The 26,121-nt window shown below is 38.9% G+C and overlaps 1 protein-coding gene and 1 long non-coding RNA gene across 3 annotated transcripts in view; one reads left to right on the top strand and one right to left on the bottom strand.

Annotated features, from left to right (window-relative positions):
* The window catches only part of TAF3 (TATA-box binding protein associated factor 3), a 158,051-nt gene that overhangs the window by 125,345 nt on the left and 6,585 nt on the right, over positions 1-26,121 (top strand). For both annotated transcript variants that reach the window (XM_055087840.1, XM_024129702.3), the window contains exon 4: positions 6,429-6,511. In XM_055087840.1, coding sequence (XP_054943815.1) covers positions 6,429-6,511 — 83 coding nt within the window. The remainder of the gene's footprint in view (positions 1-6,428; positions 6,512-26,121) is intronic.
* The window catches only part of LOC114487054 (uncharacterized), a 6,975-nt gene continuing 1,398 nt past the window's right edge, over positions 20,545-26,121 (bottom strand). Inside the window, exons 3-5 of the long non-coding RNA XR_003681661.1 lie at positions 21,229-21,251; positions 20,902-21,056; positions 20,545-20,763 (exon numbers count right to left, since the gene is read on the bottom strand). This is a non-coding gene — a long non-coding RNA (uncharacterized lncRNA). The remainder of the gene's footprint in view (positions 20,764-20,901; positions 21,057-21,228; positions 21,252-26,121) is intronic.

Genomic DNA, 26,121 nt, shown 5'->3' with positions numbered 1-26,121 from the left:
CCGTGTCCCCTGCATCGGCAGGCGGACTCTCAACCACTGCGCCACCAGGGAAGCCCTGACCTGGTTTTTGGTCTCAGCTCTGCCACTTCTTAGTTACTCGCCAGCCTCTCCTAACCTCTGACCCTCTGGTTCCTTCCCTCTCTCGCTCCTCCCATTCGACACCGGGAAGAGACCACATCATTATAAAGTATGCTTTCCCTCTGTTTAAAAACAATAGTTTTATACGTGCTCTAAGAATATTTTGGCTTAAAAGGCTTTCTCTTCTGCCTTCTCATAGGAAACACTGAGTGAAGACTAGTTTGTGTCATTTAAGATACATGGACTCTGACAACCCAGTTTCTTTACAGTAACCAATAATGCTGATAATCAACCCAGAGATAATTGGGATCTGTTTATAATGGAAAGCTCATACTTCTGTAATGGAGCGCCCCCCACCTCCCACCCCCCGTTTTTCTCCTGTTGGCTGATAAACTGTTTTATTTGAGCTAACATTGGCAATTGAGTGAACTAACCCAGATGGTAAATGACATCAGCACACACTTGGTATTTAATGAGTGAGTACGCTTGGTCCTTGTCAGGCCTGGCCGACAGCTCTGACGGGGCGAGACCGTTGCTCCTGTTCCTCAGTTGAGAAAACTGCACAGGGAGGTAGGGTAACTTGCGGACAAGCTGTGACATGACCCAGGCCTGTCTGGTTAAGGCCCGTGGGCTTCTCAGGCCCACGATGGAAGCTGGTGAGGGGGATGAGAATGGCTCACAATCTAGAGTAAAGGGCCATCGTGATTTTTAGAAAACTTTAGTCCCTGATCAGCCCATAGAGAGCTCCCATTCAGCTGCCATATTTTAAAGGACAGGCAGTGGCGGTCCTCAAAGCTTGAATGATTTCAGTCATCAGAGCAATGAAAATGTCTCATGTTTCTCCAGTCTATCCCCAAATCCCTTAGCATCTGCCCCGAAATAATCTTTTATTGAACTTAAACAGCTTGTTTTTTAGAGAATGAGAAGTGGTCTTCCTGGTTTGTGCCTTTGACAGAAGATCTCCATCGTCTTTCCTTTCTATGTAAAGTACTGTTGACTCGTTTCCAGCCTTTTCTCAGCAGCTTTCATGATTAACTAGTGAAATGAAGGGTTTTCAGTAAATAAAATAACCCCAGTAAGAAGGGGGAAATATTCCCTCCTGTTTCTTATAACTGTTTGTTCCAAGGGGAAGCCAGTAACTTAACGTTTAAGTGGGTATGTATGAATTCATCGAAGTTTCCTGAAGTCCATCCCCAAGGCTTCAGAGGAATGAACTGAACACTTACTGAAAGCCCGAGTCCCGTTTCATTGTCCTCGCGGGGTCCCACTTGTTATACTTCACCACAACCGTACATCTTCTGTCTGTGGAATATTTTAAACAGTCTATCAGTGTTAGACTATGTTTCTGAATGGAAATAATGTACAGACGTTCATCATTAAGAAAGACAACAGGATGGTTACCATCTGTCATAGTGCAGCATCTAAAATACCCGGTTTTTAAATTCAGCTTTTCACCAGTAGTATTTCTGGGTGTTTTTCTGGCATATTAGCATAGATAGACATCTGAACTAGTGCTGGCTGAACTTGCTGCCACCCTACCTAGCACACATACATAGGTTTTTGTTGTTGTTTTTTTTAATGAAAGAAGTTTAACATTTAAAAAAATAGAAAGTAAAACTTGGCCAGATTATATTGACAAAGCTGCCCATTACCTTTGCAGAAAGTCCCTGTCAGAAGATAAACTTTAAAGCTGGAATGCATGAAAGAGTTCCAAGATAGAATTTAAATTTAAACTGATTCCTTATAGATAAGCTTTTTAAAAATCCACCTCTTTGCTTCAAGTCAGGATTTTAAAAATAAATTTCCCCTTTAAATCTCTTGAGCGATTTTCATTTTTTGCAAGGCCGCACTGCTGGTGTCCCGGAAAAATGGAGAGTTAGAGCTTTATCAGTTGGTGCCCTGAGGTATGTGGCAAAGAAGCTAAATCCTTGAAGATTAGCAAAAAAAATGCAGCACATGGCAATAAGGGGCTTATATGACTACTAGTATTAGTTCAGGTGAAAGAAGTATTGCTTATACATAAAACTGGACAAATCCACTGACAATGTATTTTTAGTTAGCTACAAAGGAGTCTTATATTACTGGACTTTGCCTCTTTGGTGAATTGGGAAGCTTAGTAATCCACTGTAAAGGCTCTTCTGCGTGCCCCAGTTCTCAGCATCGCTCTAAAGTACTGTTCTTGTATTTTAACCCTTACAAGCTCGTGTTTCCCCCAGATTTGTGATTCATGCCATTAAAAGATGGCGGTAAGTAATTGAAGTCATTGTCATCTAGTTTGTTGATTGCTGGGATGGACACATGAGAAATTATTTCATGATTGTAGGAAACATCCCTGTGTTTTTATTTGGGTGGGCATTCAGATAAAGTTAACATAAACAAAAGTCTGGTGAGAAATTTTTATTGAGAAACTGTACTTTCTATATCTACATTGTTAGCATCCTTATTAGTCTTTTTCTATGCTTGCTTGAATTTTATCTTTAAGTTAAATCTGCTTTAACTTCTTTAAGAATGAAATTAAAGTATTTAACTATTTTTAGGTAGGGTTGCAATATGTCCTGGTTTGCCTGGGACAGTCCAGTTTACACCTGTTACGTGGTGTAAATAACACAGAGAAAAAATATATATTTTACAGTGTACCCTAGACATCTCACAAGTATATGTCATTCATCATAAAAGACATTGACAAAGAAACTAAATATCTCCATGCAAGACATCAGCATTACCAGAAAAAAGGACTCAGAAATGTTTGGCAAAGAGTCACGAGTAGTATGGTAGAACAGAGGATGAATTTGGTGCCGGGAGAACTGGATTTCAGTCATTTACTTACTAACTTTGTAACTGGCCAAACCACTTAATCTTTCTGAGCCCTTAGTACATGTGAGTAATAATAGCTTCCACACCTACCCTATAGAGTTGTGAAGATCAAATTGGATTATGTATATGGGACACACTTTGTGAAGTGCTATACAGGTAAGTTATAATTATTGTGTAGTGTGGTAATAGCAATGGACCAAAATACAATGTGAAGCATAATAATAGTGAAGAAGATTTTTTGAAAGTTAGGGCAAACAGCTTTATTTTTTAATAAAGCTTAAGAAAGTGTTATTTAATTGCTTCAGTAATATTATTGTGGGTTGAAGGAACATGGAATATTACTCCCAGTACTCAGGCCAATTAGGAGTGTTTGACCCTAAAATTTTTTAGAATTGAAGAAATATCGGAACTTTATATAATTTTTCATTCTCTGAATAAAAAAAAATTGTATTCAGTCCTAGTTTTGCTATTTTTGTGACCTGAAAACAGAAAAGGAAAAAGAAACAGGAAAGAAAGGAAAAATGGTTGCTTCATGTATGATCAGTTTCTCTGTAACATGGAAACCATACCCCCACCGGTTTGTTAAAGAACCTAAATGAGAACATCTGGAAAATAACCAAACACAATGCCTGGCAAACATTAAGTGTTTTATAAATGTTTGTTTTGGATATATTTGTTTATTTTCTCACAGATAACACAGAATGGTGAGAAAAATATAGAAGCCTTAGTAGTTTACAAAATAGGCTAGACCACTGTTTTTCAGATTTGTTTAGATATGGAACCCTGTGTTCAAAAAACATAGAGGAGAAAGTGAACACAAAAATTTTCCATGGGTCTGGCTCTGCCCCCTCCCCAGTGACCCTTGACCCCTGAGGCCTTGAGGGAAAACCACTGGACTAAGAATTGGGCAAATAAAAGAGACAGCTGCCAAAAGTGAGACCATTTAGAGGAGCAGGTTTTCGTGGGGGAGTTGATAAGATTTAGATGCAATGAGATGAAATCCTTATAGGATATTTAGCTGAAAATGTTCAGTGGGCAGCATTATGTTTTGGTCTTAGTTCCAAACAGTGCTGGTCTAGAGAGGGAGATTTTGAAGACATGCCATATTGAAAACTTCGGATTGAGGGAATTCCCTGGTGGTGCAGTGGTTAGGACTCGGTGCTGTCAGTGCAGGGGGCCCGGGTTCGATCCCTGGCGGGGGAACTAAGATCCCGCAAGCCACGTGGCATGGCCAAAAAAAAAAAAAAAAAAGTTAAAAATAAAACAACTTAGGTTTGAAACCATGGACATGGATGAGGTCAGTGGAGAAAGCATGGGATGACGAGAGGAGAGGACTTTGCTAGGGACAGGGAAGGAGCGTGATGAAGACCTCAGTGAAGAAACAGACGGGACATTCAGAAAGATTGAGTGTCTAGAAGGAGTGGTTTAGTGGCGTGGTTGGGCCAGAAAGTAGAGTGGAGTTGGGTGAGGAATGAAGGAGAAATGGAAAAATGCAGGCGATGAAGTGAAGACTAGAAAGTGTGAGAGGTCGTCAGCAAGAGGTTGAAGGGAAAGTAAGTTTTTTAAAGGATAGAGTTGAGCACATTTGAAAGCTAGATGAAAATAATGAGTGGAACTGAGAAGTTGAAGATGCTACAAATGAGGAGGAAGTCTTTCGAAGACTGGAGGAGATGGACTCTAGTGTAATTGTGAGTGCAGAGAAGTTTGTAGGGAATTGAAGGAATTCTGCTTAGTGGCCTCAGTATTTTTTCCTGTGGGGTTTGAAGGGCAAAAGAGGAAGGAACTCATGGGATGGGTCTTAAAAGCTGTAAATAATCGCTTCCTATTAATTTTTTAAACATATCTTTTTTTTTTTTTTTTTTTTTTTTTCACGGTACGCGGGCCTCTCACTGTTGTGGCCTCTCCCGTTGCGGAGCACAGGCTCTGGACACGCAGGCTCAGTGGCCATGGCTCACGGGCCCAGCCTCTCCGCAGCATGTGGGATCTTCCCGGACCGGGGCACAAACCCGTGTCCCCTGCATTGGCAGGCGGACTCTCAACCACTGCGTCACCAGGGAAGCCCTGAAATATATCTTAAGCACTTAAGTGTCAGACCCTACAATAGGCACTGGGAAATAGCAACAAACAGAACAGGCATGGTCTCTGCTCTTAACTAGTTAGGCTGGGAATCCAAATAAGCAGATAGTATTAAAGGCACAGATGAAATTGGAGTTTTGATGGCAGAAGTTTGTACAGTTTTAAATATTTTCTTTGGAATTACTCAGAGCCCTAGAGAATGATTTTAGGTTGGTCCTGGATGAATGGTGAAATGACTGAGAGGCAAGGGAGTTGAGGGTGCTTGCAGGATAAGTGGTTCATTCAGCAGACATTGGTTGAGTACCTCCTGCGTACCATGCACTGTTCAAGAGAATGATCTAAGTCATAGATCTTGATGTGATGGTGGGATTAAAAAAAAAAAAACTCAAGAGGGGGACAGGTAAAAACATATGAAAAAAATGATAGATTTGATCAATGTGCAATATATTGATTATATGATAGACTATACTGAGCACTACATTATAAATTCCTTCCCCTTTAGAACCATTGCAGTGTTCTGTTATGATTTAACTCTTGAGCTTGAAATATATAAATCAGTGGTTTGCATTAGTTGTCACAGTGACTAGCAGTGTCCTACTGGCATGTAGTTGTACCCGAGCCAGGGATGTTAAACATCTGGCCGTGCCTGGGACCACCAAGAAACCGTCCCACCAAAAATGCCGGAAAACTCTGACGTAGATAATAATTTGAACTGCACATCTCTTGTTCATTTTGTTCATTCAAAATGTCAATTGTTCTATATAGGATCTTCAAACCAGAAATTGTGGAGAATCCCTTTAACACCATACTTAATTTGTGTATTCCCTTTCTGATTATTAGCTCAAATATTTGTGAGATCTTCAACTTATTAGGCAGTTATTGCCTTTGCCATAAATCCTTTCTAAATAAATATGTTTTGTCTCATAGAATATTTTAGATCATTTTTCTACTAGCCAAAAAATGGAACAGTTCAGTGCTGTAATTACACTTGGTGTGTTGGTTTTCTTTTATGACATTGTAAACATGAGATGAGTTTAATGTTTTTCAAAACCCATAAATAGATTCAGTTTATCTTATAGTGAAGCTATGACTGCATTTTTTTCTGCTTTTGTTAAGTCTGGCAGTTACTTAAACGTTCCAGTGAATGACCCAGGTAACAGTTTCTGTTTAAAAATTCTAACAACAAAATCCAAGAAATTAGTCAAAACTAAGAAAATGCAGAAATAACTCCCATATTTACTAAAATGTTTAAAGTTTATGGAATTTCCCATGTTGCCTGGTAGCCTTCAGTTGTTGGGAAACGAAAACAAAATAGCCCCGTTTATCTTTACATCTAGCATTTTAGGCACATTTGAAACTTAAAGGCTTATCAAGTTTGTGGAGATGAGGAAGCGAGAGAAAAGGGAGGAGGTACTTTTGTTGAAAAAAATGTATTTGACTCTAACGTAATATCTTAACAGATAAAAGTGGAGCCAGTGGTCCCAGCCCCAAGCCCAGTGATCCCCAGATTGACTCTCAGAGTTGGAGCTGGCCAAGACAAAATGTAAGTACAGACGTTTCCAGTTTGAGTGCAATAGATGGAACTTAACCTTCACTACTCTTTCCTAGTGGATTTAATTCTATAGACCTTTTCCCAGTGTGAATATGTAGTAGGGTCAAGCTGTATTTTAAGAGGTCTTCATTTTCAAATTTTTATTGGTTTCTTCCTCAGAGTTAATGCTTATTGTTTTATTCAACGTATAGGATCCTTTGTTTTTTGGGGGTTTTTTTCTGGCACTTTTTCTTTTTTGTAAAGACTAGCACAGGACATTGTTTCTGCATAGTTTGTAAGGCTCTGGTTATCTGGAAAATAAGAAACTACGTATTGAATGGACTGACTACCATGTTACACCCAGGTGGATGTAATGTTAAACCTTTTCAGGTGTGTGTTCTCTGTCACCAGGACAAAGAATGAAGATTCTCTTCTTGCTCAAATGGCACATGGTTTTATTCTGTGCATATAAAGCAAGGATACTGCCAAAGGCTTGGTGAAACAGTATATAATAGTAACAACTGAAGTCTGAATTGTCTGCTCTTTTTTTTTTTTTTTAAGAGAGAACTGGTAATGTAAACCCCATGTTTACTGTTTATTTTCTTAATTTTCATGGAATCATCACATCCACCCACCCTTCTTCAAAGTAGATTAGTTGGCTATGTTTCTTTTATTCATTTTGAGGGTATGAATTAAGGCCTACAGTGCTATTATATAATCCTAACAGGGTAATGAAGCATTGATTTTTTTTTTTTTTTGTAAATCATGTTGAAAATCATTCTTCTAAAAATCATATTATACATCATTTAAATGAATTTTACAAGCTCAAAGTACAAGTTTACAACCTTATTTTTTTACCAGTAAGCCTGAAAATGGATTAGTTTACATTGCAAACAATCAAATATTATGTAGAAAATAGGCTTACAAGGCATTTAACTTTCATTCAATTTTTAGCCATAAAAATGAAAGTAGTAGCCATGAACTTATTTATTTAGTAGGTAGAGTAGACAACAGGAAATTTGCTTTGCGTTCTCATGGCTCGTTCCATCTTAAAGTTTGTATGTAGCATGTATTTCATGCAGCCGCTGCTTCTGTTAGTTCTAAGTGTAATACAACGAAAAATCCCAGCATCATTCTGATGAGTGGTGGTGTAGGGCAGACGTGGCCTTCTAGGAGAGTGTATATTCTTCTGAATATTGAAAGAAGAAAATCCAAATAGTTTGTGCTTTTCTTACCTAAATTATCTGCGTAATTTCCACATTACTTGTTTTGGTTGTGCCAGTAGAGACCTAGACAGTAGGCGGTAGTATCGCTGACAAGCTTAGAAAATGTAACAAAAATACTGTAGATTGAGCTCTTTTGAAACCAAATATTGGTGCTGGTGCCCTCTATCTTACCTACAGAAATTTTAGTAACATCCTTCTCCCTCAACCATCAGAGGACAGAGGGCTAGTTAACAAAGAGACCCAACCAAAATAACTGTACCTACCATCTCCTTGGAAATCCTGTACTTGGGTTCACTACTCTAAAGGGAAGATGTTCTTATTTATCGTTGGACAACTACTTTTCTCCTACCCGTTCATGTTTATTCCAGTTTTCTCATAACTCACCATTATTTCATCTTTCCTTTCACACGGAAGTTTGGCTTGCTTATTCCTTTAGAGAAATAAGGTTTGTAAAAAGGCACTGATAATAATATTCATCTCATCTACCCTTAAGCATCTTTCAGTTATTCTGTTGAGTAATTTCTTTTCCTCTCGATAAATCACTCATATACCTAAGATATTGGAAGATGTGAGAAATAGATCCTATGACTCTGGAACAAAATGTTCAGTATTACGGAAATTATAGTACCCAGACATTCTAGACAAATTGTCCTTGAAAGTGTAACTTTATGTAACATGTAAACTTTCTGACATTTAGGTAAATAGCTCCCATATCATATGAATAATTAATCACTTGACCAAAGTCAGACGCAAGGAAATACTTATAACGAACAAAGGAATAACTTAAGTGAAATATATTACATTTTAAACTTAAAAAGAGAGAGAAAAAGAGGCCCAAGTCACATAGCAATAGGATTTTATATAAAATATAAGTTAATGAGTACGGGTTTTTTTTTTTTTTAACTTGTTTGTTTTCTGTTTTTTTGTTTTAAATCTAAATCAGGGGTCAGCAAACTATGGCCATGGGCCAGTCCATCCCACTGTCTGTTTTTTATGACTCACAAGCCAAGAATGGTTGAAAAAAAATTAAAAGAAGGATGATAACATTTTATGAACATGAAAATTATATGAAATTAAAAGTAATCTTTTATTGTCGTAGCATAAGGATACGTGGCTTATTCCTTGGCAGTAATAGTGGAAAAGAGATGGTGGATTCATATAAATGTGCCTTTACTTAGTTTGTATACAGCCGGGGGGTGTAATGATGCTCTTTGGAAGTGGAATTAATGAGCAGACTAGCATTCAAATGGGGGAGTTTGAATAGTCTAGGGGGAGGGGTTGTTTACTGCTAAAGAACGGGCAGAGAATAGAGTCTTTTGAAACTACAGGAAAAAGAAAAAGCTTTACAGGGTTCAAATTATACACTCCTGTTGGAAGATCTTTAAGACAATATTTAGTTTCTAAATCTTATAAAGAAATTACGCCTTTGACCCGTGATCCAGGAAGGTGCTTTGAGGTTAGATTATTTCCTCTATTCTCTATTATTGTCCCTTGAAGCCCGACAGAGGGCCCTTGTTTTCCCCTTCATTTAACGTGCCTGGAAACTGGATTCTAAAGGGTCTGTGGTCAGTCCAGTGCCTCCTTCTGATAGTGTTAAAATTCAGGGTGACTTTACAAGGACCTCAAATTCCTTTAATAGGTCTCCCAGTAATGGGGACCCAGAGTTCCTGTTAGTCTGTATTGAAGATGAAACGAAAATACTAACCCTGAGGTTACAATCTCAACATCCGTAGTCTGTGGGGGTGATATGAATGGGGAGAAACAGCACATTCAAATAAATCATTAAATATCTGAGTCTGGCCCAACAGTCAAGTTTTGCCTTGATGCCGAGAAAGCGGGCAGGTCTCAGCTTGCCCAGGAGCAGCACCTGGAGCCATATTGATCAGGGTTTTGAGGTCCCACTGGACATGGTGACAGAGTCCAGCGCGTGTAATGTCCACTATGGGATGGGCAAGTGGCAGCGCAGTCGCCAGTTATTTGTTATCCCAATCTTGCCATCCCTTTACTTTGAGCAAGTGTAGGAAAATTGGGCTAACTTTCGGCATTTGTTCATTTATTCATTTCTATGAAGGATATAAATAGAGCAGAGTAACGTGAGGAAGGAAGTACCTTAGGGGTGGGACTGTTTAGATAGGATTGTTGGGAAAGACATGGCAGAACATTAAATGTGTGTTTATATTTATAAAGCTCAAAATTCTGTTAAAGGAGCTTCTCATTAAAAAAGATAACTTTAGGTATTGGTAAAGTATTAAGAAAAAAGGTCAAGGTTTGTAAAGATTTGGGGGTGAATAATGGTAGTGCTTAGGGGGTTAAGCATTCTTTCCCCCTCACATTTCTCAAATGTATCTTTAATGCTGTCGTCTCCCTGGCACTGGGGAGGCAGCTCTTTCCTTTTCTCCATCTGTTCCTTGGCTCTTCCGAGGGTGGAGTGACTCTCCCGCCAGGGAGCTTTGGTCTGGTCGCTAGGGTTACCGTATTGGAGAAGTTGGGAGCTGGTCCTGCTCTCAGGACATTGCTGCCCTTATTCAGTGAGCTCACCAGGGAGGGGGTAATGAATTGGGCCCCTCCAAAAATCCAGTAAGGCTCAGTTATTGTTCCAGTTAGATACTGTATTTGATCAAGTGACACAGAATCATTTATGGTACCTTTCATGAAAACAATATCATTATCATTAATAATCCTAAATTTTCTTTTGGCTGAGAGGTCACAATAAGTATTCTCTTTCACAAGTTTAATCCTTTTCCCAAGATACACAAGTTATGCTGAGATATTTTTCAATGACCACTTTACTGCTGGAAATTACAGTTTTCTTTCTGCTAACACTTTATCACCACAGCTATAGTATTATAATACTCATGGTATTATGTATTTCTTATAATTCAGGAAATTCTTTCATTAATCCGACCTCTCTTAGCAGAGGTGCTGAAAATTGGACGCTTTTTTTTTTCATGTAAGTAATTCAGTTTTTTTATTGCAGTTTATAGAGTTTAGTTTATGCCTGGGAGGAGGCTTCTTAATACTTGTAATTTCTAAATTATTTGTATATGCTATAAAAATGGGAGTTAAAACTTTGCTCATTAATCTTGAAAAATAATGTTCAACCTTTAAAAACGTAAAATATGTACAGGTATTTGTTGTCTTTTTTGTGATCCAAACTTTTCTGATTAACTATTTTTGATAGGACAGCCAGAAATAGAGGATAACCATGGGCAATTACAAAAATAACCATTTAAAATATTTTTAAAGAAAGTAAGCGTTTTATATTTTTATGTAGCCAGATTTCACTGGAAGACATATAATAGGTGAAATGTGTATAGTGGTGTTTTAGTGACAAGTTCTTTAGAAGAATAATAGCAAATGATTTTTATCTCACTTTCTACATTTTTTCCTACACTTAAAATGTCGTTTATTCATATGTAGATTTTTTTCCAGTCTAAACAAATTTAAGGGTGACTTAAAGAGAGAACATAAAGATACTAGAAAATACTAGGAAACCAAGGCCAAGGAGAGGAAAAAGAAGCAAATGACTGCACATCAAGTATGATTATGGCTTCCTAGCAATAAGTGCAGAGTGAAATGCAGTTTTAAAAAGGAAGGTACCTCTTAGTTTCTCAGGAGAGACAAAGTTTTTGAAGACACTAAATTTGAAATTTTATTTCCATAAGGAACCAGATGGCAGAACAACTTTTTTTAATTTGACTGTTTCTTACACCAACCCCTGATCCAAGGATGTAACATAGACGCACGCTCAGTGAAGGTGCCTCTGTAAGGAGTCTTCCCTTCCCTAGTTGAAGCACTCACTTTCTCTTTGTATTAGTCAGAGCTGTTGGTTGCAAGTAGCAGAAACCCTAATCAAACTAGCTCAAAGAAACTGGCTTTAGGCAAAGTGGTAACAAGGGTTCAAAAAGTGTCATTAAGACTCTGTTCACTTTCTTTTCTCCGTCTAACCTCTGTGTGGTGGCAAAGATGGTACAAGTTGATCTTGGCTGGTGTGGTTCTTAGTGCTCACAGGCTGAACTGCCCGCCCCCCCTTTCACAGCATCTGCTGTGGGTTCCCATCCAGGAGCCAGCCCCAGTGGGAGAGGGGAGAGCCCTGTTAGAAGGGGAAATGTTAGGTTCCAGAAGGAAAGAAGGACTCTCCTACCAGAATAAGGGATGAGGGGCAGGCAAAAACAATTGATATGTTTTTATTTTATTTAGGGAAAGGCAATCAGATTCATATTTTTATAAAAGTATACTGAGGAGGCAGAGCAAGGAAGCTTATTGGTTAAAAAAAAAAGATCCTTTAGAAATAAAGTTTAAGAACATTTCAGACCATCATCCTGTCAGATTTGGAAGGCCTTTTGTTCTATTTTTAATTTGTTTCTCTTCCGATAAAACTGTCTACTTTGATTTAAAAAAAAAAAAAAGAGAGAGAGATTGAAAAGTGTTGATAGTTTTCTTTGTTTTGCCCTGGTTAACTTGCCACTGATACGGAAACATTTCCTAGGTTATTTTGCCTATACTAGAAGCTAACTAACAAGAACAGTGACCCAACCCCCCACCAAAAATAAATAAATAAATAAGAATAAAAATCTTCAGTGACTGTATTTAAAATTTATGGCAAATGACTTATTTTTAATGCTAGTGAAAGATGGTAACATTACAAATGAAACCTCCTAGCAGCTGAACAATGAGAACACAAATTGTGGGTGGTATACATTATTCTTGCTACCTTTTATACTTATAAATTCAGCAGACCCAAACCCATATATCTCAGTTATAATTCCAAGCGGAAGCAGGTGGTTAAAATTTTTCTTACTCGGGTCTTCAGCCCTTTTCTGATTTTTCCAGACTAGGATATCTTAACCTCCGTATATCACTCTCTCATTTTTACTGAGCTAAAGTTATGACGGAATCCCCAAGTTTAATTTCTTCCTCTGGCACATGATAGTTTGTTGATTAACACCAAAGATGCAGTGTATTCAAGAGAAGAAAATAGTATGCTGTCAGAAAAACTGGCTTTAGGTTTTGGGAAATGTTTTTACTATCCAGTAAAACAACTGGAAAGATTATAATCAAAGCATTTCCATCTTACTTGTAAACAATTACAGCAGTCCTTACACGGATGCCACATTACAAGACTGGGGAAAATTTACTGGATTCCATTCTAATGCAATTAGAGCTAATTTTGTTCTTTAAATGAATAAAAGGTCAGCTAGTAAATCTAGCTTATCTTGAGTCCAGACTTCAATAAATTGTTTTATTTAATTTGTTGTAAAAGATCTTATCCTTAATGGGTCTAGGTCTTATTAGTTCACTTAGGTTTTAAAATATTTATGACCACCTTTTTAGATATGATTTGAATGATAGTTGGAAAGTTTCTCCCTGCAGTGTTATCAAGGCCCAAGATCACTAATTGAGTGAATATAGGAAGGTACTTAAGATTTGTTATCTAGACAAAGCTGATGCGGACTTCCAGAATTTAAATGTTCTTCAACCTGTGACAGGCAGAGGTAATTTAGCTATATCATGGTAACCTTCTGGATACTATCTGACTATAATTTCCCCTGAAGATCAAACTACTCACACTTCTAGTGTTTAAAGAGAATGTATACCTACTGATGAGAACACTCTTACTATTACTGACAGCAACATAGAAGATTTAAATTCTTTGCATTCTGTTGTTCCCTGTCTTTTTAGGGGCTATAACATTAAAATACTTACATAGAGACTTTAGAGGCGTAGTGTGATGCTTCTTCCTTCCTGTTGCCACTCCAGCCTTCGTAGCTCGTTAGATGGAAATTTGTGTCACTGCCCGACCTCTGTGATTTAGGACAGGGGTCCCCAACCCCCAGGCCGTGGACTGGGACCAGTCCACGGCCTGTTAGGAACCTGGCCACGCTACAGGAGGCGAGCGGCGGGCGGGCGAGTGAAGCTTCATCTGACGCCCCGCATCGCTTGAACCCCCCCCCCCCGCCCCCCACCCCCCGTCTGGGGAAAAATGGTCTTCCACGAAACCAGTCCCTGGTGCCAAAAAGGTCGGGAACCGCTCATTTAGAATATTGCAGCCTTTTTCAAATGTGGCTGCCGTAGTCTGAACACATGGGTTGGGCTGAGGGACACGTCACCGTGGGGACTGACTAGCCACGTTACCCCATTTGGATTTACTCTTCTGGGTTCCAGGTTGGATTTACTCTTCTGGGTTCCAGAACTGCATCTGTCCTCACGGCTTGTCCTCCAGCATCCAGCAAGGAGCCCAGCATCCCTCCTGATCTTCAGGACCAGCTCCTTCTCCATCCCCGCCTTTCCTGACCCCGCCCCCCCACCCCCACCCCCCGGAAGTTCTTTCCCCCTTCGTTATCTCTTCTCTGTATCTTTCTCTCCTTCCTTCTGGTATCTTCCCTTCAGCCTTGGGTTCTACCATCCTAAACCTTCCCACCTTCACCAGCCTCCCCCTCTAGATGAGGGAAAGGCCATGTAACTTCCTCTTCTCACTCTCGCTTCTCAAAGCATATTCCTTGTATGTACTTTCTTCCCATTTTTTTTTCCAGTTTTATTCCTAAACTCCCTACGCTCTGGTTTCTGCCCTGGAGACTTTTCTGAAGCTTCTCATTGAGATGATTAAATGCGTCCCAAGGCGGTGCTGCAGGCCTGTGACTTCATCCTTCCTGCTTTTCAGATACCGTTGTTCCCACCGAGCCCTTTATGAAACTCTCTATTCCTTGTTTTTCTTGGTACTACGTGCATCTGATTCTCTTTCTCCATCGTTGCTTCTATCTTTCTTTGATCACTTTTTCTTTCTCTTCTTGCCTTTGGCCTACTACTCTGTTCTTTCTCCCTAAAGTTTCTTTTTCACTCTTTTCAAAATTAGGTGATGGGGGCTTCCCTGGTGGCGCAGTGGTTGAGAGTCTGCCTGCCGATGCAGGGGACACGGGTTTGTGCCCCGGTCCAGAAAGATCCCACATGCCGCGGAGCGGCTGGGCCCGTGAGCCATGGCCGCTGAGCCTGCGCGTCCGGAGGCTGTGCTCCGCCGCGGGAGAGGCCACAGCAGTGAGAGGCCCGCGTACCGCAAAAAAAAAAAAAAAAAAAAAAATTAGGTGATGACGATTCCCAAATCTTTACTTCCAGCTCAGATTTCTCCCCAAAATGCAGACTAGTCTGCCCAGTTACCTGCTCTAGCAGGTAAGTCTGGAAAGTCTGGAAAGACCAGGGGCACCTCAAACATGGCCTTTCCAAATTGAATACACCACTATTTCCCCAACCTTGTACTCCTTACGCTTTTTATTTGTTGATGATGAGATCAGAGCCTCCATTTTCAAGCTGTCTTAGTTTCTAGAGTAACTTGAAATTAGACAAACACACTCTGACTGGGAGAATTGGGAGATTTTATTTATGTCATATCACCAGACAGGACATCTGAAAATTAAGACGTGAATGTCTCCCAGCTCCAAAAGTGTTGTTTTGAACAAAACTTAAGGAAAGAGAGAGACCCTTTCCTATGAGGTCTCCTTTGAATGTCACCTGAACTCTCATACCTCCCAGTCACCGGCTTCAAATTTGGGTCCTTCCTCCGTGTCTAGACACAAGTTGTCATCAGCACCAGAGGAGGAAAGATGTTGCTGCCTATTCACAGGCCTCTGGAACTGCCCCCCCGCCCACCAAGCAAAGATGCCTTCGGCTCGGAAACACAAATGCCCTTAGCCACCGGAGCTGTTTTGCCTCCTAGAGAGAATAACACATTTTTCAGTTTTCCACTTTTCAAATCAAGTACCCAGCGCCGATCACCCTACACCCATCTGAGCTCTAGGCTCTACCCTCTAACTGTAAAAGCTCCAGCATCATAGAAACCCAAGGCAGGGGGATACCTCCCTCCCTTACTCCCAACCCCTCACCCACCCGACAACCAACCAGTCCCCAGCCCCTCCCCGCCTTACCGACAGTATTTGTCAATTCCTTACCCTCTTCTCCTTTCCTGCTGCCTCTCAGAACCGTTCTCCATACTTAGTCCCTCCAGAGCAATCTGTCTAGAACGCTTGTGCTTTACACGTTGTGGCGCTTCCAAACCGCTTGCGGTTTCCCATGCAGAACAGGATGCTTTGCATCTTTATTCCTTTTCTCAGGTTGTCCCGTCTGCCTCAAATGCCTCCACGCCCCTGCCTCTTCATCGGAGTCACTCGTATTCATCTTTTAAAACTGTCCCTTGTCATTAGGGAAAGTGATCACAGCCCACCTTCCCACCCCTACCCCAGGCTAGCCATCCTTCTGCCAAGTGCCCAGAATACACTGTTTTCATCCACATTGTTCAACTTCGTATACTTTATCGATCTACCTTTATGTGACTGTCTCCCCCCGTTTCTTGGAAATTGAGGATGTGCCCCATTCACCTTGAATCCAGCCACCCAAGCGTAGGAGACGTAGTAGACGGGCGATAAATATTTGTTGAGATGGATTCACGGACTGAAAGAGTCTCTCATCTGTTGAACCATAGCACTGATTTTCACTCTGTTTGAACAAGCTTTCATAGATTTGAAGTGGTATCAAAATAAAGTTTAATTGAGTTATTTTTCCAGAATGGCTGTAACATTAGGAGTTGGTTTTATCAAGTAAAAACCCCTTAAGTAAAAGGGCTGAAGGGGATAGAGGAAGCTTACTCTTAGCCCTGGAGTACAATGGGAAGGCTACGTTTGGTCTTGAAATCTTCTGTCAGAGATTGCTTCTCCTTCCTAAACTGTGACTTTTGGTATTCTGCCTAACTTTAGAGGTCCTTTGAATAATAAGAGGATGCTGAAAATAAGTTGCTTAAAGGAATTGGAAGATCCTACAGATGGAGTGACTAAGTTTCCAAATGTGTTTTATTAAATAATGTAAAGTTGGTCATTCTGTAGTCTATGTAAAAGGGAAATGTGGATTTTTTTTTGCATTATCTATCTAGTAGCAGATGCACCTCTCATATACTCTGGATAGATGAAAAATGACACCCCTCAATTTGAATCTACTTTTTTTTGAATCTGGGAGTAGCTTTTCTCCCAGAGCACACCCACTGATTGCCTATCTTTGGCTCTCTATGCCATATGTACTTAGGATTTTAATCAATTACTTCTGCTTCTTTAGTCCACAAAGGTGAAAAAACATATATGTGTGTGTATACATCTCTATATATATCACATGCTATAAATATATATATATATATAATATTTTTTCCATGCTATTTACTGAGGAAGATAAAAATTCATGTAAAGCATGGTGATTTTTGGTGAAGACACAGCAGCTATTGTCAAATTTTAATATATTTTAAGTAGTAGCGTTGGGTTTTCCAAGCATGACTTCAGTAATAACTGAGTATTATAACACTACAGTGAGATACAAATCTCAATCACAATCCTGTTCATTTTTCAGGTTCACTGAATATCATCTTAATGCTTTTAATGTTTTCACATAACTGGGATGTTATTTAATCCTAAAATGAATGAATGAATGAGTGAAGGTTTATCTTTTATGGTTAACTTGCAACTTTAGCATATGTTCATGTAAAAGCATCTCATCGTCCTCTGTAGACTCCAGGCTCAGAGTATTAAAAGTGAAGCTTCATCAATGTTGAATGTTCAGTTTCATTTGGTTTTGCTTTTCCTTACTAAATGTACCCTTTCTTTGCTGTAGAGAAGCAGAACCTTTTCTAAAATCACAAAATCTTTCAGAAGTTCTAACTCCAGGGAATTTGGTTTTTGAAAAGAACCCTGACAGTGCTCTAGACAACACCCTCATGGTTTTACATTTTTAAAAAATTGTTTTGCATTTGAAAAATACTAATTTTGATTATATACATAGTAAAACTGTGTCGAAGGAGATACACTTGTGCAAATGGTAAATTTGAATCAGATGTTGGTTCTTCTCTCAGGAACGTAGATGTAAACAATCATAATAGAGGTAGAAAGTGTTCAAGTCTCTAAGAGATACATCTCAGATGATGCAGACGTTCAAGGTGATTGCTTCCAGCAAGGAAGGATCAGAAAAGACTTGGGTTGAGCAGAATCTGAGGAGGTCCAAAGTGCTGACCTCCTAAAGTCACCTGAAATACTTCTGTGTGTGTGGTTGTATCACCAACAAGATATGCATTGAGGTTCCTTCCTTTCTGTTTATTTTTGACTTGTAGGCAATTTTATAAATTTAATTTTCTGGATATGTAAGACATTTACTTGCCCCCAAAGTTGAAACTATGTAATATGTTCAGAGATGTCTTGCTTTCCGCCCTTTGCCTCTACCTTTATCCTCCTCGACCTATAGGTTACCATCTTTATTTCTGTTTTTTAATTATCCTTTTGTATATCTGTTTGCAGAAATGAGGAAATATGCATTATTTATTATTTATCTAAGTATTCATGCCCTTTTAGGGTATTTTACAGATTTTGAACATTTGACAATAGAAGTCTAATCATTTGGGTATCTTCTTTGGAAATGAAGATTCTACAGTGGCTATATTTTCCTCTAATTACTTCATGCAATCTGTTTCATTTTTCAAATAGGTCATGCCTGAATTAAAAGACAAAATGTTTGCTACTTGGTATGTACTTGGGCTATGACAAGATAAGATGATGTAAATATTCAAGAGGCAAGCCATGAGCTTGAGGAATTAAATCCATTTACAGTTATGTGCTAATTATATGAATGCTGAAAGTCGAGCTGTGAGGATCAAGAAGAATAAGGATAATGATTGATTTGAAGAATCAACATAGCACTGATTCTCATAATTGTCTTTGTTATTTGTTCCTTTTGATCACATGTGAAATATGGAAATGACTGTGTTACACTTTGGCATTTTAAGTACCGATGCTCTAAAATATAATTTCTCCTAAATTCTGAATATTTGTTTATGTACCTAAATGCGATAAATTAAATACTTGATATATTAATTTTGTATTCCCACATATAACAAATGACCCCAAAACTTAGCAGCTAAAGCAATAAACGTGCTACTTCCTAGTTTCCCCTGGGTCAGGAATTCGGGTGGTTCTGACTCCAGTCTCTGTCAAGCTGCTGCCCAGGGCTTCAGTCACTGGAAGGCCTCACCAGGGCTGGAGAATGCACTGCGGGCTCACACATGGCTGTTGGCAGGAGGCCTCAGTTACTGGTCACATGGGCCTCGTCCTAAGGCAGCTGCAGTGTCCTCATGACTTAGCCTCTGGCTTCCGCAGAGCAACTGATCCAAAAGAGAGCAAGGCAGAAGCTGCAGTGTCTCTTATGACCTAGCTCGGATGTCACACACAGTTGTTTTCGTGATATCTTGTTAGCTGTCCAAGTCAGAGCCCACCCAGGCTGCGAGGACACTCCACCAGGGTGGGAGGAGGCTGCCTGACACGCTTGGGCTTAGTATTTCCGGGACTTTTACAAGAAAAGTAAGAGAGCAAAACTGTGATGTTTTAGATAACCACAGACACAATGATCCGGTTTTAGAGTAATATATAGTGAAATCTTAGTTTACAATACAACATGGGAATCTGTTTCATGTGTATCTCAAAAGGTGCATGGTATTTCTTAGATTGATCAAAGTTCTAAATCTGAAGAAGAAAATCAAGTTGTGGCTTGAATATGTGTGTGTGTGTGTGTGTGTGTGTGTGTGTGTGTATGTATATATATATTTTTTAATCAAAGTGGGTTTTCTCCCAGACATCAAAGAACTTCCCTGTTGAGAAGTTTATATAACATTCATGGAGGTGCTTACAGTAGTCTTTACCTATGGCATCGTTTTGTCACCATTTAAAAATGGCTGTTGGCTTTTGAGGCAAGTAAGTGAGCCATGTGAGGGAACTTTTGAACTTTGTGCAGTTCAGTAGCCAGTCATACGGACTTTGATAACTTTGATGGCCGGCTTCACAGTGTTTGCACACAATTGCTGACTAATGAGGATCATTAAACTCCCCATGTAGACGTATCCAAATGGTGTTTGCCTCTAACCTCCGAGCCTCTGTGTGGCTGGAGAGGTGAGGACGGGCCCTTTGTTGACTTGTCAAGCTGTTGAGTTTGCATTACAGGCCAGGCAGCGCATGACCCACTCTATTTATTTCACTGTTTTGTGCTGGGAAAACAGGTAAAGAAATCCTGCCAAAAATCCTCCTTCTGCATGTTTTTATGAATAACACCAGTGTTTATAGCAGCTAGAGCCCTCTGATCAAATCCTCCAAAAGATGTAATGTTAGCAGCATGGAGCCATTGTGGGACCCAGCTGTGGGCGGTGTTGGTTACTCTGAAGACATTGCTTATTCAACAGAGAGCTCTGGAGGAGAGCTTACTATGCAGTTAAAGAGGAGGGAAAGTGCCACTAAAGGGAAGAAGTATAGAGAAAGTGCTGTTTAGAAGTAGGAAACAATAAAGATCGGCGGTGGAGGCCAATAGGAATCCAGAATTATTTTTACAATGATCATATTAGGTTGAGTAATGATAGTTTATCTCACAAGTGATGAGAAATTATATCCTGTGATACTGTTTATGTATTTTTTCTGTAATGTTCAAAAGTAAAGAGATAATAAAAGAATTCTTCTCAAAACTGTGCCTCCAGTTACCACAAAAGTAACTGAGCAGGTGGAATCAAGTAACTTTCAAACTCTGTGAATTTTCTGGTGAAATTCAAAAAAGTTGGGAAAGACAAGTCACTTTAGAGCCTATATAATACCAATCTAATCTCTTGGAAGCAGAAAATTAGGACATGTTTTGTCTCATCAACACTGAGTACCCACTTTTATTTTTTTTTCCTTTTGCTACTCAGAAAATTTGAATGAGAAATATAAATATATATATCAAAACATTACCAAATTTAAAGGGGAAATTTAATTGAACTGGAGGAATATTTGGCATTTTGGAAGTATTATCTTTATTATGAGTTATTTTCATTAAAAGACCATTTCTCTGAATTGAAAAATAAGGTTTGTACAAGTAGGTATATCTGAGATTTCAGGTACTGCCCCATAAATTGATCAACAGTCTGTTTACGTCCATTGGCTGCACTGCTAATGCTAAACCATTCTCATGGGCACCATTCACAGGCCTTGTTGGAAAGGGAGAAATCTAAGAAAAATAGAAAGAGAATGAAAGGGGATTGAGAAAGAGGCAAGGCAAATAATATTCATTATGGGTTTGGTATAGCTTAAAACAATTTAAAAGCATTTCAGATAAAAGAATGAAACCTTCATGATGTGTTTGTACCTTGCATTGGTGTCGTGATCATTCTTGGTCTAAGAATGAGTAGACAGATGAGGAATTAGAATCCATGTTGGCAAATAGAAATCTCAGTGGTCTTGGGACTCATTAAGTAGTGTGGAAGGAAGGTAGGCAGGAAGGAAAGAATAGAGGAAACTGACCTATTTTTAAATATTTTAAACAGGCAAAAAATATTCAAAAGTAAAATAATTATTCTATCGGAGCATTCTTCCTGTAATATTAGGCATTAAACATATTAAAGTTGATGAATATGTATCAAGACACTGTGTTTAATACTGCAGATAATTCAAAGACAAATAAGATAGTACATACCTTACTCCTAAGGAATACACCACCTAATTTGAGTGATAAAGACAGATATGCACACAGTTAGGATACAAAGCAGCCATGGATGTTGTATGTTTTTGAGAAGGCCCAAGACTGTTATTTCAAAGAAAATACCTGAGAGCATTTGTTATAGATGATAAAATTCAAGCTTTTACATGAAAGTTAGAATTTTGGAAAACATATCATTACAAATTGATAGCTCCTCAACAATTTAAGAAATTTTTGATGAGATGGATGGTAGCACCAACAAATACGATTTTTTAAAATATTATATAATGTGTAAATATTTGAAAGATCTGCATAATTCAGTGAACCAGTATTCCAGATCACCAGTGCATGATGTTATAAAATCATGCATTGGTAAAATATCTATTCAAAGTGCCAGACAGATCAATGGACTTTAATATAACAGAATATGAAAAGCTTATTGATACGGTTGTAGATTGCACGTTGCAACTAACTTGTAGGAAACTGCCACTTGCTTTTCATTAAAAAAATGCTACCTGTTAACGTGTAACGGGTTTGTTATTGTTATCTTTAAGCGAACTCTAATTATTTTTAAATTTCTCAGTTTCAATTTTTAATATGGTAAGTATTGGCAGATATAATGCACATAAACAAAAGTTCTTTATGTTTCTCACTAATTTTAAGATTGTAAAGGGATCCTAGGACCAAAAAATTTGGGAATTGCTACTTTAGAATTTCTTTTAGTAAGGGTCCACTGGTGTCAAATTCTCAGATTTTGCTTGCCAGAAAATGTCTTTATTTCATCCTATTCTTGAAAGATGTTTTTGAAGACAAAATTTATTTGCCTTTAGCATATTGAAGATGTTATTCCACTGTCTTCTAGATTTTAGCATTGCTGTTGAGAAGTCAGCTGTCACCTGTTTCTTCTTTGAAAGTAATTGTCCTTTTTTCCTTTGGGCTCTTTTCAGACTTTTCTCTTTGCCTGTGATATTTTATCTTTTCACTCTTATGTGTGTATGTATAGATTTCTTTTTATTTTTCTTGCCTGGGATTTGTTGGGCTTCTTAAGTCTGTGGATTAGTATCTTTCGTCAGTTCTGTAAAAGTCAGATATTCTTTGTTAACATTTTACTCTGTTTCATTCTCTTTCTAGAATTTAGATTAAACAGTACTAATTAGACCTTTTTATTGTATTTTCTTTGCCTCTCCAGGCTACATTCTACATAATTTCTTCCGTTCTATTCAGTTTGTAGTTCTCCCATCCACTGAGTTTTAAATTTCAGTTACTGTGCTTTCCATTTCTATAAGGTCTGTTTGGATCTTTTCAAATCTGCTAGATAACTCTGTGTAACCTCCTATTACCTGCAGATAATTTACAGTTTTGCCTTTTATTTTTTTAAACACTGTAAAGCAGAGTTGTTTTGTAGTTAATAATTGTAGTGTCTGTGGTCTTTATGGGTCTCTTTATACTGTCTCTTATTTCTTCTGGTTCTCCCTGTTGCAGCCTTGCTTCCTTATATGTTTATCTTTGATTCTGTGCTGCTTTTTTTCTTAAATAATTGTCTGTATTCATAATATGAAGCCTAGATTTTAAGTTACTTCCTTTCAAGATGATTAGTGCTGGGTACCTAGGTGCATTACAAGTCCAAATTACTTTAAATATGTTGTCCTGGACCACCAGAGTTGAGAATTCATGAGATCTGATTCATTCTTACCTAATTGGTGTAGCCTGTTGGGAGTCCGTAATGTGGGGAGGGAGTTCTATTAGACTTTCCACTTTGACAGGCCCTGGGCTGTGAAACCTGGCCCCTGCATCAAAACCAAAGATCAGATTCACCTTACACACAAATGCCCTCAGAGTGAAACATCTGTGTTCTACTTACCTCTCCGGGTTCCTGCTTTTCCTTTAGTTTTGGTTCCAGCACCCTTGTTTTATTTTATTTTATTTTATTGTTAATATCTTTATTGGAGTATAATTGCTTTACAATGTTATGTTAGTTTCTGTTGTACAACAGAGTGAATCAGCTATAAGTATACATATATCCCCATATCCACTCCCTCTTGAGCTTCCCTTCCATCCTCCCTATCCCACCCCTCTAGGTGGTCACAAAGCACCGAGCTGATCTCCCTGTGCTATGCAGCAGCTTCCCACTAGCCATCCATTTTACATTTGGTAGTGTGTATATGTCAGTGCTACTCTCTCACTTCATCCCAGCTTCCCCTTCCCCACCTGTGTCCTCAAGTCTATACATCTGCATCTTTATTCCTGCCCTGCCACTAGGTTCATCAGTACCATTTTTTCAGATTCCATATATGTGCGTTAGCATACGCCAGCACCCATATTTTAAACCATTATGGGAAACTGCCTCCCAGAGCAGTGTTTTTAAATTTTAGTCTAACCATAAGAATAAGGAGTGCTTGCCTTATGGATATAAATGCCATAGTAATAACTTGGACCTCTCATCTTACATGTAAGGCAAACCTCACTCAGTAAGCACTGAGAGACAGCAGAGTGTAGTTGTTAAGATCACAGGTTCTGAAATCAGGCTGCCTGGGCTTAAATCCTGGCCCTGCCGCGTAGTAGTCTGTGAACTTGTGCAAGGTGCTTAATCTCTGTGCCTTGGTTTCTTCCTCTACAAAAGGAGGATGATATCAGCACTTGTTACTTCATTTGGTTGTTATGAGGGTCAAGTGAGATAGGCAAGTAAACATTCAGCAGGTGCCGGCCTGCACTTGGCTTTCCAGCACTCACAACGGCTGGGAACTTGGTTAGTACTGGATAAATATTCACTATGAATTACATTAAGCATCTATTGAGTGTCTCCTGGACAAACAGCCCATGTTAAATTCTCTTGGTCTTTGGCTACATTCGAGTTAGGAAGGTGATCACACTCACGTGAAACAAGTGGAGAGCAAGTGACAGCACTGTTTATTTGCTTGTATAATGATGGAATTTTTGAAATACTGTTTTATAGTCTTCTGACCAGAATAGCAAAGAATCCAGTGCTTTGTAGGGGAGGTGTTTTTCTAAACAAGGACTTTGAGAAAGAGGCCCTTTGTGGATTGGTCATGACAACGCTGAGGATGACATGAGCAATGGCCATGACACTTCACATTTGTACATAGTTCTTGATGTGTTCCTCCCTATTCAGGTTCTCACCATAGCCCTCACAGGCAGCTATCTTTATTTATACTTTGTTGATCAGAAAAAGCAAGGTCTAGGCAGGTCAGTGCGGGATCGTAGGAAGAGGTAGGTCAGTGCAGCCTATTTTAGAGAGCAGCTCCGGATTCCTAATAAAGGTGAAACTTAATGTCTAGGAATATAGCCCAGGGAGATTCATCACCATATTTACAAGTTAACATGTAACATTTACAAGGTAATATGTACAGTCAGTAGGGCAGTGGGCAAAAACCCTTTGACTTATTCATACTATGGAATACTATATAGCAATTAAAATAAGTAATATATATTGATAAATCAAGAGCATAAAACTAAGCGGGCAACTAGTAAACAAGTAAGTTCTAGGGATCTGATACACAGCACGGAGATTATAGTCAACAATATTGTATTACAAATGTCAAGGTTGCAAGAGACTAGATCCAAACGATTCCCTTCAAAAAAGAAATGATAATTACGGGGTGTGATAAAGGTGTTAGCTAAGGCCACTGCAGTAATCATTTTGCAGTTTACAAATGTGTCAAGCTGACGCATTGTGCAAACTTACACAATGTTGATTATATCTCAGTTACAAAAAAAAAATAGGTGAGGAAAGCTAGTTGCAAACGATAAATATAGTGTGAATTCTTTATATACTTGAAATACATGAAACAGCGGTACGATATGCATTGTTTATGGGTATCTGCAAAGGCAGAAAAAGTTCAAAGAACAAAAATTTAGAAACACAGCTCCCGGCTGGAGGACAGTGGTTCCTTCTGGGGGAGGGAGGGAGGGAGACCAGCAAATATGTTTTCTCTAAACTTGAGATGATATACTTTTTTCCCCTCAAATAAAGCCACTTTGTAAAAAGAAAAGAGTTTTAGAATTAAATAGACCTCGGTTCTAAGCCTGCCACCCATTTACCCAAATTCCTTTCTCTCTCTAATCCTGTTTCCTCATCTACAAAACGGGGTCACTATGACTTCTTTGAAGTTGTTGTGAGGACTAGATGAGGTGATGTATGGAAAGCACCTAGTATAACACCAGCTGCTTAGAGGCACACAGTAACTAGTACTTTTATTTTTTTATTTTTTTTTTTTTTAACATCTTTATTGGAGTATAATTGCTTTACAATGGTATGTTAGTTTCTGCTTTATAACAAAGTGAATCAGCTATACATATACATATATCCCCATGTCTCTTCCCTCTTGCGTCTCTGCCTCCCACCCTCCCTATCCCATCCCTCTAGGCGGTCACAAAGCACCGAGCTGATCTCCCTGTGCTATGCGGCTGCTTCCCACGAGCTATCTGTTTGACATTTGGTAGTGTATATATGTCCATGCCACTCTCTCACTTCGTCGCAGCTTACCCTTCTGCCTCCCCGTATCCTCAAGTCTGTTCTCTAGTAGGCCTGTGTCTTTATTCCTGTCTTGCCCCTAGTTTCTTTATGACCTTTTTTTTTTAGATTCCATATATATGTGTCAGCATACGGTATTTGTTTTTCTCTTTCTGACTCTGTATGACAGACTCTATCTAGGTCCATCCACCTCACTACAAATAACTCAGTTTCGTTTCTTTTTATGGCTGAGTAATATTCCATTGTATATATGTGCCACATCTTCTTTATCCATTCATCTGTCGATGGGCACTTAGGTTGCTTCCATGTCCTGGCTATTGTAAATAGAGCTGCAGTGAACATTGTGGTACATGACTCTTTTTTTTTTTTTTTTTTTTTTTTGTGGTACGCGGGCCTCT

Source organism: Physeter macrocephalus, chromosome 11 (genome assembly GCF_002837175.3).
Source record: "Physeter macrocephalus isolate SW-GA chromosome 11, ASM283717v5, whole genome shotgun sequence".
Taxonomy (NCBI): Eukaryota; Metazoa; Chordata; class Mammalia; order Artiodactyla; family Physeteridae; genus Physeter; species Physeter macrocephalus.
The sequence above is the reverse complement of the archived record's forward strand: the minus strand, read 5'-3'. Positions and strand labels throughout refer to the sequence as shown.